Here is a 16,099-nt window from a genome sequence, read left to right as displayed (position 1 = left end):
TAGTCCTAGCAAAATACAACTATGTAATTAAGGTGTTTCATAAGAAAATAACACAAAATGTGAGAAGAGTAATGACATTGTATTAAAATACTCAACAAAAGATAATAAAATCGGTTAAAATAAATATTGCTAATTAATAAGCCATAAAGAAAATGACCATAATCTAAAAATAATAAGTCATGCTAAAATGAGCACGGCTAATAAGTAGTATTAATTACATGACAAGAAAAAAAACTTAAGTTATGTATCTTCACTCTCTAAACCAATTATACTGCAAAGAATAGATATCCAATATTATTGTATTCTGGTGGTAAATTGAATTTCTTTTGTTAGTATTAGTGTTGAGTTGGTTTTGGTTTTGACTTTATAGAGTTCTAACATCCATGTGATATAAAACTTATTCACATTCAAAATTAAGTTCGAATAATATGATAATAGATAAAAAAAACTACGAAAAATTTAAGAAATATTTATAAATTACATTACAAATAAATATTTTTATGTATAAAATATTTTAAAAATTGAATACATATAACGTCGGGTTGGTTTGGTTTCCTTTGATTTTTTTAAAATAAAAATAAAACCAAACCAATTATGGTCGGATTTTTTTCAACACCAAACCAAGTCAAACCAAACCACTAGTCGGGTTTTTTTCTCGGTTTGACTTGGTTTATCGATTTGGTGCGATTTGTCGGTTTACTTTATACACCCCTAGCAGCAATTATCACCAAGCTGCAAAAAATAGGAAGTGAAGCTGGAAAAAAAAAATCTAAAGTCAACAAAACGTGAAAATTGTTATAAACAAAAAAGGGTAAAAAGAAATACCACAAACTAACATAAAGCCTAACAAAGATCCGAAGCACAATTGATATTGCAATTATAAACATTTGTGGTTGAAAGAGAGGAGGAGCATTATTCAAAAAAGAAAAAAAGAAAAAAAAGGGAAAAAAAAAGAGAAATAGAGGAGGAGCAAGTAGACTTCTCCTGCACCAAAATACCTTTTATAAGATCCCTTATGTGCAATGAATATTTAATCGTTAAATGGAATTAGAAAGGTCATATTATGACTCATAACCATAAGACAAACAAATAAATGTTTCAGTTTTTTATTCCAATGCAAATAATAAATGCGGAAAACCCAAAAATCCGTAGGACATGAAGAGAAGATGAAAAGCATAGTCATTACTCTTACATACTTTTTCAGTTTTAAAAAAAAATTATGGAGGAAAGAGACTTTTAATTTTTATAATATTTAATATAAGCTAAACAGATAGGATGGCGGAGGAAAAAATTGCAAAAAAAGGAGAAAAAGGACAAATAGGTTTCTTCGCTATAGAGAGGTGCCACATTAGCTTGTCTATGCCTAGCTTTATTATATATATAGATTGTTGATGTCTAACATTATGTAACGACGGGAACAATACGATCTATCCAAACGTTGTATCCATCAAAATGCGAGACATTATGATACAATAAGTAACAACCATCCAAACAAAGTGGTACATCAACTCATAGGTTGAATCTTGAGCAATACAAAAACTTTGAAAGGATGAAACAATCAGACCTGGTCAAGAAAAAGGCTTCGTATTTACAGTATAGATTCCAGTTGCTTCAGATCAGGGTCCAGTACTTTCTCAGGTGCTACATCTTCCTCACGAGCGAAAAAATATGAATCAGCTACAGCCTTTCCATTGTCAAGCACATCAGCTGGGACATTTTTAAGAAGACTGAAGGAAGAACAGGAGGAAAACATAATTCAACCTTCTGGAGAATCTGATTGGCAACTAGTTGGCGAAAGCTCTAACTAGTTAACTGTGTAGGGATAAGTTGAGATTTAAAGAACCACTGAGGTTGAAAGACAAATTATTTATTTTATTTGAATAGAGCAGAATGGATATAGGGAATAAAACGAATAAAACGAAAAGGAGCCTGACCTGTCCAATGCATTTAGGGCAGTAACAATTTGTGCCTTCATCGAGCCAATTGAGGCCCCTGGATCCTTTCTTGACGCACGCAATAGCAATGAGTCAAGTCCTTCCAACGCGCTGCACGAAAGAATAAAAACACTAATAGCATCACGTGAGAGTCAAAATACAAAGTTGCATGCAATATGATGGTCCAATTTGCATTTTGGTAACAGTGCTCCTTTTTGTTTAGCGAGGTACAAGGATATACTAAAAGGATGTTCCTCTTTGAAGTTGTTCCATCTCTCACTGGCAGTTTGTTAATATCTGCACATTCGTGGCATGATCTTTTGCAGCCAACCTTGATTAAGAAAAAAGTCATGAAGCTTACAGCAAAAAATTACTGCTATTAAATAGTCACATTTCAGAACCATAGAATGGGATCAAGATCAATTACAGAGCTCTCCTTGGGAGAAAGTCCTAGTGAAATCATCAGTGTTCCAACCTACGTTGCTCGGACTCTTCAAAAATATCAATGGGTGCGTGTCGGATTCTCCAAAAGTAGTGTATTTTTTGAGAATCCGACACAGGTGTGGCATCCAAAGTGAAGAGTCCGTGCAACTTAGGTTCCAAGAACATTTTAAAATTTTCTTACATCTTCTATTCAATAGACTGATCATCCTGTGCAGGCTATTGCAAATTTTAATAGAAAATCTGAACTGCAAAGCTATAATGTTACTGCATGACGTTGTATTTAAACAGCATTTTTCAGGTTGACAGTTAAATATACGACGTAGTACCTCAGACACTGATCAACATCACTGAAAGCTGATTTACCATTGCCATCATCAGCTGCATATTGTGCTATCTGCAATTGAATGAAAAGATAAGAGAGTTTTTTCAAGATTTGATCAACTTTTTGTAGTAGGAAGAAACCTTTGATATTTATCTGTACAACAACCAATAGATGAATTAAGAAAAAAATTTGTCACAAACTACATAACTAAATAAAAAGAGAAAATAACTGCCTAGAATAAGTCGAACATGTGAATATCTAAATTCAGTGCAATGCCATTTTCAAACCAAGCAACGAGATATATTTAAAAATTTGGAGCTTTTTCTTTTATATGTACCTAGATTTTTTCTTTTCTTAAGTAACTAAAATTTGAGCATTTGGGATGTTCTCCCTTGATTTGATAGACAGATGATAACCTGTCAAAGAAATGCTACTTGCAATGGTCTTTTATTGCAAACTGATTCTCTAATTTGGAATTTAGCTTGGACTTTGAGCTGGCTCAAATGATATCAAACGTTCATACTAGCACCATGCAGCAGATATGCCATAGTAGAGCACTTCTAGATCAATGAGGAAATTCTTGCTTTCTTCTCTTCAAATCTTTTCTAGTTCCTTCCAGGGGCATGTGAACCCATGGTCCTTCTGCAAAACTAGATATTTTATGTACATATTTTCTAGAATTGATCTAATATTACCTGATGGCACCCATGCAACAAAAAGGCTTAGTGGTGCACTTGGTAACAGCTTAGTTATTTACCAAGAGGAACAAGGATCGATTCCCACTAAATGCATATTTTTTGTCCTTTCTTTAGTAGTGCACCCACGCTCTAGAAATCCTAGATTCGCCTCTGGTTCCTCCCATACTGCCTCCACCCCTAAAGCTTACGAGAGTCAACTTGACAAATACTTCATGCTTTGAAAGTAAGACTTAGATATTTACAAACTACATGAAATATCCTACGAGATCAAAAATTGTCTCAACATATTTAAAAGTCACTAATGAAACTTGGTCAAAGTCTAATTGCAGTTGACTCTCAAAAAGCTAAAAACGACATCTTTGGGACATAAGGGTTAATTCTTTTTTTTTTTTTGAATAAGCATTCTTTTCTTCTTAATTGCCTTTTTCCTTTGCTTTCTTCAATCGATATAAATAATCATATGTGCAACTGGTACAATAATATTTTCACTCATGCTTAGGATGTACACTGTATCCAAGAGAAGAATGGAGACCAACTAAATCAGCTACATTCCTAAGAGTAGAATGGAGACCAACTAAATCAGCTACATTCCTAATTTTGACAAAAGGCGTACAGAAACTGATAATTATCAACCGTTAGAAAATGATATTCATTAAGTTGAGGATGGGGTGTGGGAAAACCTTAACTTACTGCTCGAATATTGACACGAAGAGATGATGCAGGACCAGATCGCAATATATTCCGGCAATCTCCATATTTAGGTTCATCAACCTCTAAAGATTTCTCTATAAAATGCCAAAAGATCATGTAAATATCATGCTGTGAAATCTCACAATAAAATTTTTAAAGCTTAACGGTACTCCAATTATATAGCACTTGGTAAAATGTGGCAATTTGCAAGGACCTAGAATTATGGGTCCAATGGCGTACACACGATATTCCATAAGCAGTGTCAACATTTAAAGAAGTGAAATAAATGAATAAATCAGTATAACAGTATCATATTTTAGAAAAATAAATTCAAGTACATTACTACACCTCTCCTCGACAAGTTTTCATTTTTTAAGACTTATCCATGATAAGCTTTTTTTTGAGGTAAAGGTAACTAAACTCGTGGATCGCAGCATGAATGGAAGATATTTAAGCTTTTCATGTTAGGAAACAAAAATAGAGAAAGTAAAAAAAGTGTCACCTAATTCCTTAATCTGCACCCCAGCCAGCAGCACAGCTGGTACATAAGCCTCCAGTGGATCAAGCTGTTTCCTAGTTATCAAATCAAAAGTTAAAATAATTAAATGACCGCAACAATTCAATTCAACCCTAAACGAAATCACAAAGTATCACAGGCTTATAAAATTAATTGAAAGCACATTGACAATGACTTCAGCAGAAGCCAATTTCACCAATCACGGCAGCTAAGTAAAGCAGGTTGGCAGATGTGAAGTTAGGCACACAGGTGATGAAAGTCAATGAAGATTGTGGAGCCATATTGAACAGAGTCTCCTTACATCACTGAGTTATACAAGCTATTTGATCTTATGTTCTGACATATCAATAGTTGTGAAAACACAAAAGTTGGCAATACTATAATTCCCTCGAGGAAAGAATGGAAACTGCTTTTTCTGACCCGGGGACGGAATTTAGCCTTAAATACAAGTTTCATCCCTGGAAATAGACAACAGTGCTTCGAACCCAAAACTTTGCGCATTTTGAATAGTTAACACCACTTGGGGAAATTAGTGTTGCCAGCTTTTTTTTTTTGAAACTGGTAACTGCATTAGTGTTGCCAGCTTCATAACGCAGATTGCCCAAGATTTGAAAATTTGACTTGAGAATGAGAGGGGCATGGCAGAAAGAAAATGATATAACTCCATTCAAATTGCCGGGCTAAATGAAACCATGCAAACCTTTCCTGAACTAAACAAAATCACTATCAATGCTTCGCCTCTTTCATTATCATACTAGAAAAAGTTCCTTATTTTTTTCATTTTCACTAAATTTTTCTAAGTGCAAACTACTGATTCAAAAAAAAAAAAAAGATCTAAGTGCAAACTCAAGTTATTATATATATCATCAAGCTTATTGTTATTAAAAGAGAAACATATAATTAAGAAACATATAATTAAGGGAGATTAATGGAGGCTGGAGCTAAACATGATCAATATCTGCCCCATTCAGCTACATAGATGTGGCAATCAAGCCTAACTCTGCTTCTTGATATAGTTCAATGGTCAGAACTCACAAGCTATAAGAACACACAATAGTATGGAGGGGATCGAAGATTTAAATGCCTCAGGTGCACCCCTTAATATATATACAGATTTTTATGATCTTTCTTTAATTTTTTCATATATATTATATACTTTGATCAGGTGTACGTGCACTTAAGTACTTATCTGCTGAATCCACTTCTGTAAATTAGCCATATTTTCATCAACTAGCATAAAAGTTCTATATGCAACCTATTCCAAATTTCCACAATTTTTGTACTCACCTTTTAACATACTTGTCAAAAGGGCTAGCTTCAACTGCATCTGCAAACCAAAAATTTCCATAATCAACTTACTTAGGTCGCTTGTAATATTTGCCATAAATCCAAAACAAATTGCAGAAGAAAAAGAAAAACACAACACACACACACACACACAGAGCAATGAATATAAATGACAATTTCATGCTTCCATCTACAATACCAATTTCGATCACGATCTTACTTATATAATAATCAATTGCAGCCAAACGCGGCCTTATACATGACCAGAGGATTGCAAAATGTACTCCTTCTGCCCAATTTATGTGGCAATTTTCGCTTCCTGAGAGTCAATTTGACTCATCTTTGAAGCTTCTAAATTGAATTATATTAACTCAATATTTAAAATAAAAAATTTAGACATTCAAAAACTATACCAAAATTACTACTCCGTCTGTTTCAATTTATGTGAACTTATTTTCTTATTAGTCCGTGCCAAAAAGGATGACTCCTCTCTAGATTTGAAAACAATTTAGCTTTATGCAATGATTTATAGCCACACAAAATATGTGACTCCTTTATCACCACAAGTTTAAAAAATTTCTCTTCTTTCTTAAACTCCGTACCCAAAATGCAAATGAGTTCACATAAATTGAAATGGAGGGAGTGTATAAATTGCATAAATTGGGACAGAGGAAGTACATCCGTAATCCTCTGGTCATGTATAAGGCCGTGTTTGGCTGCAATAGAATTTTATGTAAGTGAGATCGTGATCGAAATTGGTATTATAGATGCAAACAAAGTTAATCTAATTTGAATCTCGAAAAATGAAAAATGCCACATAAACTGAGACAGTCTTGAGCAATATTTTAAGATGCATGTTGAAACGTGACAACTATTTGGGACAGAGGGAGCAATTACTAAGGCGCACAGCAATGACGGTGGCGCACGTTAGCATTGATTAGAATGAAGGGAATAAATCACCTTTAGGAGCGGCGAGCCATTGAAGCAAGACACCGAGGGATATTGTGACCAATCGTCTGCTTTCCCGCCTTTTCTCCGAGAATAACGGGCTAACATGCGCAGGGGTGTTGTGACATCTCGCCGCCGGCAACAAGGTTCGTCGCAGCGGAGAAGGGGAATTTAGGCCGCTAGTGCTAACATGCGCAGGGGTGTAGATGGTAATTGTCATCTCTGTCTCGCCGGAATGTGTTTGTTTGGCAACGGAGAAGAGAGCAGTGTCTTATCCACTTCAGCATCTCGAATTTACCATTCTACCCCCTTTAAACTACACCTGTCAATCTGGTGTGGTACATGTACCCTTCTCATCAATTTGCCCCTATAGTTTAGTAAACCGATTAAATTTGTCATCCGTTATACTTTGGATGCAATTTACCCTTTAGAAACTTATTACAAATACTCTGAGGCCTCATTTGTTTCCAATAAGATTAAGACGTACGAAATCGAATAAATACTCTCATATTAAGATATGTATTAAGATTGATATCTGATACGAATGCACATCTGAAAATTAAGATGTAGTCTTTAGATCTGGTACCGAATAATTAAGATTGTTTGTTTTGATATCTTCGAATGTGCGTACGTGAAATTATACTATATCAAATTTTTTTTTTATAAAAATCTCATTTTAGCATAATAAATTTATATTGTTGATAGAAAATAATATTTGAATATTATATTTGATAAAAAATTTATATTATCTTAAATGCAAACTAAAATTTATATATCAACGTAAAAAAATACTACTGTAACAAGGTAACATGATTTTTTTTTTCCAGAATTCAACGTTAATTTGTTAGCAAAAAAAATCATTCAGCTAAACATAATCTCGTTCCATTTCAAACGCTCAAGTATAAGATAATTCAAATAATTAACTACATCAGATCAAAGTCTAAGGTTCAAACACTAGAAGTATTTCAAATAATGAAAATATAAAACTCTCAAGTATTTCCTCTTCTTTGCATTAGTTGAAGTGCAAGTTGTTCACGCATATTATGCATTATCTGCGAAAAAGTTTTGTGCATAGGTCTGGAAAGGGTAGAAGTGAATTCCTCAACGTCTTTGCTTTTGGATGAGCCTATATTCAAATATAAGATATCATACTTTTAATTAAACCTTCTTCTTTAAAGCAAAATAAAGAAAAAATTATCAAATAATGGACTAACCTTTATGTACTCATCCCACTCACTATTAGACATCTGAAAGGTATTGGTTGTTGGATCATAAATATTGCCAGTCTTTTTAGTTAGTGGCAACCAAGCTTGATATTTTTCTTTCAGATAATCATAATAATTCTTCATTTTCTTTTGGGGAACGCTAAAGCGATGACAAGTCTCCAGAGCTAGTTTAACCTTGTTCCATGAGTCTGGCTTCAAACTACTTCCAAGTCTCCCATTTAAGGATACTTCTTGAATACAATTTTCTAAAAATGTCTTTACTACATCCATATCTTTCCAACTCACTCTTGAATTTTCACTAGATTGTTCCATAGCTGAAATATTGAAAAATAATAAATATAACAAATGAACTGACACAACCATAATTTACTATCATATATTTTCCAAAATATCTTCAATAATAATTAACAATATAATAGAGTCTTATAAAGGAGAAGATAGCATGCACCAGTTGTCTCATGTATTGCCGAGTTCATAAGATCAACTTTTCCATCCAGTAGCCAAACATCAAGTTTTTGACAAGGAGTAACCAAACATCAACTATGACTAAACAAATTGATCTAATAAAAAATTATAATTCAACACGGTACTAATCTCAACTATGGCTAAAAATTATAATTTCTATCACGGTACTAATCTCAAATTATAATTTCTATGACGAAAAATTATAATTTCTATCATGGTACTAATCCCAACTATGACTAAAAATTATAATTCAAACACGGTATTAATCTCCTGAAAAAATTAAAAAATCCCTGGAAGGAAACCACCCTTCCACGAGCAAAAGGAATGGTTTTGCTAGAGAAAGAGAGTTAGATGGGCCTACCTCAGAGAAAGGCCTTGTTAGAATAGATTTAAACACAACAAAATTCAATAAAGCTGACCACACAAAGATGAAAAGTGGGGAAGCCTCACAAGCTAGTAAAGCTGCCTATGTAAATACAAAAAACAAGGAAAGAGAATCAATTATGTCAAAGGAGAAATTTGGGGATTCTGTAAATAATAATTGCAACATTGGGAGAAAGAAGGGAAGGCTTAATGAGTACTGCCCCAGTTCATAAAATAAATTTTTCCATCCAGTAGCAGGTTAAAAAAAAAACATTAATACATCTGAAAATATTGTGAATATAAAAGATATTAGAAAAAATACTTGTAAAGATTATGAAAACTTACCAGTTCAAGAGGAGAAAAAAAATAGTATTTTGGTTGAAGAAGCAGAGAGGGAGGCGTGGAAATTTTGCTAGAGAAAGAAGCCGTATTTTGTTAATAGCGTGTATTATTTAATGAGTCTGAATGGAATAAGACTCTTTTATGGATACGATTTGTTCGTACCTATTCGGATCCGTTAAGAGGGTTTTATAAGGAAACAAAACAAATGGCCTTAATGGGGCGAATCAATAATTAAAATTCGTACAGCAAAAACAACGCACTTAATGGGCCGAATGCGAATGATTAAGATTCGGACCCCGTAAATGCAAACAAACGAGGCCTCGGTCTAACAAAAAAGGGGCGATTCGCGAGAATTGCCGTAGCTTCGGGGTGGTCTTTAAATTTTACCCCTCATATTTGAAATCTTTAAAACTCCGTCTTTCTAACACCCAGGTTTCGTGTTCGAACCCACGCGCGGTCAAAATTTTAAAAAAAAAAAATTCGCAAGGCAAGTTTAAATTTCGCTATGCGGGACCGAGATACTTTTTGTTGAATAATACCAAAGGATTATGCGGGACCGAAGATAATTACAATTGTAAGCGGACTTGGCATAAGTATGCCGGGGTCCCAAGACAACTTCGATAATTCCTTCACAAAGTTATGCGGTCCGCATAAAAGTTACCCCGTTAAGTATGCCCCCCCAAGTAACTTCGCGAAGGAATTATCAAAGTTATACGGACCGGCATACTTACGCCTTGGGCGTACTTGGCACGCGTAAGTATGCGGGTTCGCGTAACTCGATAATTCCTTCCACGAAAGTTATCATGGTCCGGACAAAAGTTTGCTCATTAACTTATGCGATAGGGGGCATACTTATGCCTTGTAGCAAACTTTGTCTTGAAGCATATATGTATTTTTTTTTTTTTTTAACCACTTCAACCCAGTTAGAACATAGTTACAAACATCGAGACAAACCTATGTAAATATTGAATCGGTGATGTACTTAATTTCTTTTTCAATTCCACATAATATCTTCTCGATGCCTTCAAATATGTACACTCTTTAGAATCTAAACAAAGCAGATCACTTCAAGTCCATATTTCGTAGCCAATTAATCCTTAAAGTATCTTTATAAACCACGAGCTTTTTTTTTGTCCAAAACCACAAGCATGAGTAAACTACCGCTTGCCTTATAAGGCAAAGTTTAAATTTTGTATGCCACCCCCTCCAGTGACTTTTAGTTATGTTTAACTAAAAGTACGCGTGAGGCACTTACGCCTCGAGGCGTACATTTAGTTATTAGGATCCCGGCATAACTTTAACTTTTTGTCAAAGATTGTATTACTTTGGATCCCATACACCCCCCGCCTTGCGAAATTATTTTTTATTTTATGCACGAGCGGGGGTTCGAACCCAAAACTTCATGTATTCGCTCATCTTTTCCGTTGAAGGGCAAAATTTAAAGCACTACAAATATGAAGGCAAAAATTTAAAGATCGCAAATTTGAGGGGCAAAATTTAAAGACCACCCCAAACGAAGGGCAATCCGTGCAAAAAAATGACAAAAATGTACACGTGGAGCGGTGACGTGAAAAATGACCAATTAAATGTAATAATGTGGAATTTATGCTATTTATTTGAAAAATTATTTATTAATTAAAAAGGAGCTGAGTAATATTTTATTTTACCAAAAAAAAAAAAAAATTTGAATCCCCACCAACACTCAACCACCTCTGCCCCCCTTTCCATTTCTAATCCCGCCGGCCAAGTAGCTGAACACGCAGACTAATCATCGTGGAATTTCTAATCAACGACTTCCAATGGCGCTGAAATCCACCTACCATTATTCAGCCTCATGATCAGAAGTATATTAATCGGTTAGCTACTGTCACTGTACAAGGAAACATGAATCACTGTAAAAAGTTTCAGTTCATTAGTTTCTACTCAAGCTTGTACCCGATACATCCACATTTCTGGGACCTAAATTTGAGAGAATTGAGAACTATGACTAAGTAGGCGTTGGGCATAGAAATCAAAACCTTTTTCACTTTTTTTTGGAATTTTGGAGTTGAGTTGGAGTTGTGTTTGATCATAGTTTTGAAATTGTATTTTTTTTGTTGGAATGTACTTGTTTTGGTTGTAAAGAAAATGAAAAATTTGAAAAATAAGTTTTTCTTATTTTTCAAATTCCAAATACAACTTTAATTTGGAATTTTCATGGCCAAACGTTGATTCCGGAAAAAAGTAAAAAAAAATTCCAAAAAAAAATGAATAATTTTTATGGCCAAATGGATCCTAAAAGTATCCTGCTTTAGCTTCTCTTTGTTGCCATGTTTTCATGGGAAGGATGAGAAGGAGGGCTGGGTGGGTGAGCCCGTTGGTTTAGAAATTAGGGGTTCTTTTTCTTTTCAAAATTTTCTTTTTGATTAATAAATTGCATAAATTCCATGTGCTTACATTTAATTGGTCATTTTCCATGTCACCCTCCACGTGTACATTCTGTTAGAGTGAGGGGTATTTGTGATAAGTTTCTTAACGGGAAGGGTAAATTTGTACTCAAAGAGTAACGGAGGGCAAATTTAATCTGTATACGAAAATATAGGGGCAAATCTGACCCTTTTCCCTTTATTTATTGGGTGAAAAATCACCCCAACTTTACTTTAAAAATCACCCCTTCAACTTTGAACAATAGACATTTTTCCCCTTTATCCTATGCAATGACTATTTCATCTTGTTTTTTCAATCCTCAATTTATGTAATACAGTTTTATGTTATATATATATATATATATTTTTTTTTTTTTTTTTTTTAATCCGGTATTTATTGATTCTTATTTAAGTTCATTAACATTATAATTAGAATAATATTTTTATGAATTTGTAACAAAATGTAATGCTATTTTTTATGATTTTTATTTCAACATTTTATGCAATACATATGTATCTATGTATGTACATGCATGTGTGTATATTTAAGTTTCACTTTTCTCTTACTCTCTATTATTTTTTGTTAGATAAATAAACAAGTTTTGGTGGTCATTAATGGAATATTTCTAAATTATTATAAAATTCATTTACAATATAAATAAATTATTTCATTTGCCTCCATTTTATAATTGTTTTTGCATTACCTGCATATCAATATATTTATAAAGTTATTATGACATGTTATTTTTCACTTGATAAATAAATATTAAAGTTTTGATTATTATTTAATAATATTAACGCTATGTTTATTCTGCTAATTTATTTTATTATAGAACATCATTAACTTATATACTCATTAATATTTCTCACTTTTTTCTTCACCTAGAAGGTAACATTTATTTTCTATAAGAAGTTTGTTACATAAATTAAAAAAATGAAAAGATATCATGATTTTATAAAAGTAAAAAAAGAAGACAAAAGTTGATAATGTAAGGGTAAAATAGGCATTTGAAAAAGTGCATAGGATAAAGGCGCGGTGGTGGTGGGGGGAGGGGGAATATCTATTGTTCAAAGTTGAGGGGGGAGTTTGATTGTTAAAGCATAGTTGGGGTTGGGGGGGGGGCGGGTGTAAATAATTTTCACCCTTTATTTATTTATACTAGCCAAATTAAAGTAAAATATATTGGAGAATCTTTAGTTGGCGTTTGGTCATGAAAATTAAATATTTTTCACTTTATTTGGCATAAGGAAGTTGGAGTTGGTTATAGGTTTTGCAAAGAATACTTGGTTTATTGAATTTAATCCATAACCCAATATCCAATTAACGGACTCATTTGTATTCGAAAAATTGAGGCAAGCTCCATCAATGGCGGCTGCCGATCCACCATTTGTCGCCAATCGCCAGCACTAGTTAAAAACATACAACTTTCTTCCACCAGAAAAAGGAAATGCCACCGGAATAAGGCAACAATTGGGGCATACCCAAATGCAATTCTTGGATTAATTTCGCTTCTTTGGGGTGGAAATAGTAGAGAGAGATAGGAAGCCGCTACTGATCTGTATACTTTGTATTCTTTTCCCGTTAATCGGGTTCGGGTTGTGGAGAATCAGGTTGTTTCGATATTGATTCAGAATACTAATTCGGGGTTAGAAAGAGTAGTTGAGTTATTGGGTTTGTTGGCGAAATGTAAGGGGCTCGTCAAGAAATGATGCAATTTGGTGGGTTGTTGGATGTTTTGACTAAATTCTTGAAAAACGGGTCTTCAAGAGCTGTGAAATATGCTCTATTGACTATGAGTTTGTTGTGTAGTCATAGTGAAAAGATGTATGTGTTGCACATCGTAAGAGAAGAGGTGTTTGGGATTCGTGTTGAAAACAGGATGAACACACTGGAACGGAAGAACCAAAGCTTACCATAGAAGGATGAAGAAGACGAAACTCAATTACTGGAGGAATCATATCTTTTAAAAAATAATAATTAAATTTCACTTGGAATGGGCATTTAATTTATTGAAGAATCATGTCGGAAAAGGCGAGAATGAGGTAAAAACTGAGAGATCCATGTTTGTAATCTAGAAGAGAAGTAGATTGGGAATAGAGCTGTATGATTTTAATTAGCGCCGACGATCGGCAAGGGAGACAACGACGGATGGTGGATCAGCAGCTGTCATTGCTGGAGCTTGCCTCAATTTTTTGGATATAGGTATCGGTCTTTTGGTTGGATACAGGGTTATCGATTGAATTTTAATAGTCAAAATAACCCAATAGGATGACGACATGTGCCCCAATTTATGAAGGGTATACTTGTACCCAAAGTATAACAGAAGAGGTATATTTGGTCCTTTTCTGATGGTACAACTTTCTTCCACCGAAAAAAGAAATGCCACTGGAATAAGGCAACAATAGAGGCATACCCAAATGCAATTCTTGGATTAATTTCGCTTCTTTAGGGTGGAAATAGTAGAGAGAGAAAGGAAGTACTGCTCTATATACTTTTTATTCTTTTCTCGATAATCGAGTTCGGGTTGTGCCGAATCGGGTTGTTTCGCTATTTATTCAGAATGCTAATTCGGGGTTAGAAAGAGCAGTTGAGGTATTGGGTTTGTTGGCGAAATGTAAAGAGGGGCGTCAAGAAATGATGAAATTTGGTGGGTTATTGGTTGTTTTGATTAAATTCTTGAAAAATGGCTCTTCAAGAGATGTGCAATATGCTCTGTTGACTATCGGTTTATTGTGTAGTTATAGTGAAAGGATGCGTGTGTTGCCTGTAACACAAAAGCTAGTTTTAGTAAATATACTCCTAAAACATTCACACTTAAATACTAATGCTATTTTGGCATATAGATTTATCTAATTTATTTAAATAATAGGACGCCTCTATAAGTAATTTGAAAAAAGGGAATAATAAAATTGGGAGTCAACTTCTGTCAGCCATTTAAATGTTGTAATAAAAATATGATCCAATATAGTCGCTATAGCACCTTTGTTCAACTGCCTAATAAGATAAAAACGCTGTTGTAGCATTGTAAAAGTAGCTGTTGTAGCACTGTAAAAGTAGTATACTTCTGATGAAGTCTATAATGGCTCTGATCAATAGTGAATTTGTAGACACTCTACCTCAATGTCACATGGAAAAATTTATCTAGGTACATATATGCTCATTAAGAACAAAAAGAATTCATTAAAGAAAAAGAGATCATATGATTTTGATTTTAAAACATCTATACAAACAGAGACGACTCTTGAATTAGACACATACATGATAAGATATATTTAAATATTTTATCTGCTATCTTTGTTGTGTGCTGGTACCAATTTAGCTTTCAAAATTTTGTACCTAATTCAAGTTGGGACATCGATAAATTTCTTAGAGATGTCGCAGAGGTAGCATTAATAACCGAGAAAGTAAAGGAATATTTTAGCGCTCAAAGTTTCTATTTCTCGTTTTAACTACTAATAAGTTCCAACTCTTGCAATTATTGTAGGATAATGTGTTTCATTAAGACCAATACTATTTGTAACATAGAAAAAGCTTGGATTTCGTGTTAAATAATAAATTGCTTAGTAGTAACTTGCCTGATGCTTCATATTACTGGAGTATCTAATTTATAATGTTGTAAAGGATATATGTACGACTTACATTTGTATCCCTAGATGAGTATTAGATGATGAGTTCCTTTACTTGTCAGGTTGATGCTGTGGTCTAAGAAGGTATCGATTTCTTAACTTATAGGGCTCCGAGAATACTTTTCACTGTAATATATATATATATATATGTGTATGTATATAAAATTGGATGTGATTACTGTGATAGTATTATGAGGTACCATGCTTCTCAATAGATCTCTTTTTAAAACTTATTGATTGTATTAGCTTCTGAATCCCATCTTTTTGTATAAGAATATAGGTTCTGACTTGAAATATATATTTGCTTTTGTTGTTGTATTGACAGTTAGACTTGTGGTCTATCCTTGTAATGACCCGCTTGGTCGTTATAGTCTTTCAGGCACTTTCACCCCTTTCCAAGCTTGATTAGCTCACTTTTGACCCAAGAGGACTGTTGACACGCTTTTCGAAGTGTCTAGATTTATTTCGGGCGACTTTTTGTGAAATTTGGGTTTAAAGGGAAAAAGAGTTGACTCAAAGTTGACTTTTGGGTAAACAGACCTTTTTCAAAAATACGTCGATTCCGAGAAATCCGGATGGTCATTTAGAACTTGTGTATATATCTGATTCGGTTCCCAATGCACTCGGATGCATTTTGGGACTTGGGTTGGGAAGTTGGAATTAAGGTATCGGGGGTTGACTCGGTTAACGAGACCTCCGTTGGGAATTTCGAGGCCACGAGTGCTTTTGTAGCGTGTTTTTATGTGTATCTGTGTATGTGGATTGTGAGCAGATAGCCTCGGGAGATAGTCGGTAGTGCGTTTGAGTTTGAAGATTTTTTGGGGTTTACGG

General features: G+C 34.0%; 2 protein-coding genes across 5 annotated transcripts; both read right to left on the bottom strand.

The window, feature by feature from the left end:
* Positions 1 to 714: 714 nt before the first annotated feature.
* On the bottom strand, positions 715 to 7,203 carry LOC132029562 (uncharacterized). Of its 4 annotated transcripts, none has more exons than XM_059418827.1 (8): positions 6,853 to 7,199; positions 5,893 to 5,932; positions 4,591 to 4,661; positions 4,089 to 4,183; positions 2,705 to 2,772; positions 1,935 to 2,045; positions 1,565 to 1,727; positions 715 to 732 (listed from the first exon to the last, which is right to left on the bottom strand). In XM_059418827.1, exons 1-7 carry the CDS (start codon positions 7,058 to 7,060, stop codon positions 1,589 to 1,591), a joined length of 732 nt encoding a protein of 243 aa, XP_059274810.1. In that variant the 5' UTR covers positions 7,061 to 7,199; the 3' UTR covers positions 715 to 732; positions 1,565 to 1,588. The 4 variants fall into 4 exon arrangements, with proteins under 4 accessions (XP_059274810.1, XP_059274809.1, XP_059274808.1 ...); XM_059418826.1 differs by lacking the exon at positions 715 to 732 and adding an exon at positions 761 to 984; XM_059418825.1 differs by lacking the exon at positions 715 to 732 and having other exon boundaries at positions 1,308 to 1,727; positions 6,853 to 7,197.
* Positions 7,204 to 7,888: 685 nt separating this feature from the next.
* LOC132031549 (L10-interacting MYB domain-containing protein-like) lies at positions 7,889 to 9,140 on the bottom strand. The gene is made up of 2 exons (XM_059421537.1): positions 8,055 to 9,140; positions 7,889 to 7,966 (listed from the first exon to the last, which is right to left on the bottom strand). Exons 1-2 carry the CDS (start codon positions 8,427 to 8,429, stop codon positions 7,889 to 7,891), a joined length of 453 nt encoding a protein of 150 aa, XP_059277520.1. The 5' UTR covers positions 8,430 to 9,140.
* Positions 9,141 to 16,099: the final 6,959 nt, after the last annotated feature.

This window comes from Lycium ferocissimum, chromosome 9 (genome assembly GCF_029784015.1).
Source record: "Lycium ferocissimum isolate CSIRO_LF1 chromosome 9, AGI_CSIRO_Lferr_CH_V1, whole genome shotgun sequence".
Taxonomy (NCBI): Eukaryota; Viridiplantae; Streptophyta; class Magnoliopsida; order Solanales; family Solanaceae; genus Lycium; species Lycium ferocissimum.
This window is presented reverse-complemented; position numbering and strand designations above follow the sequence as displayed.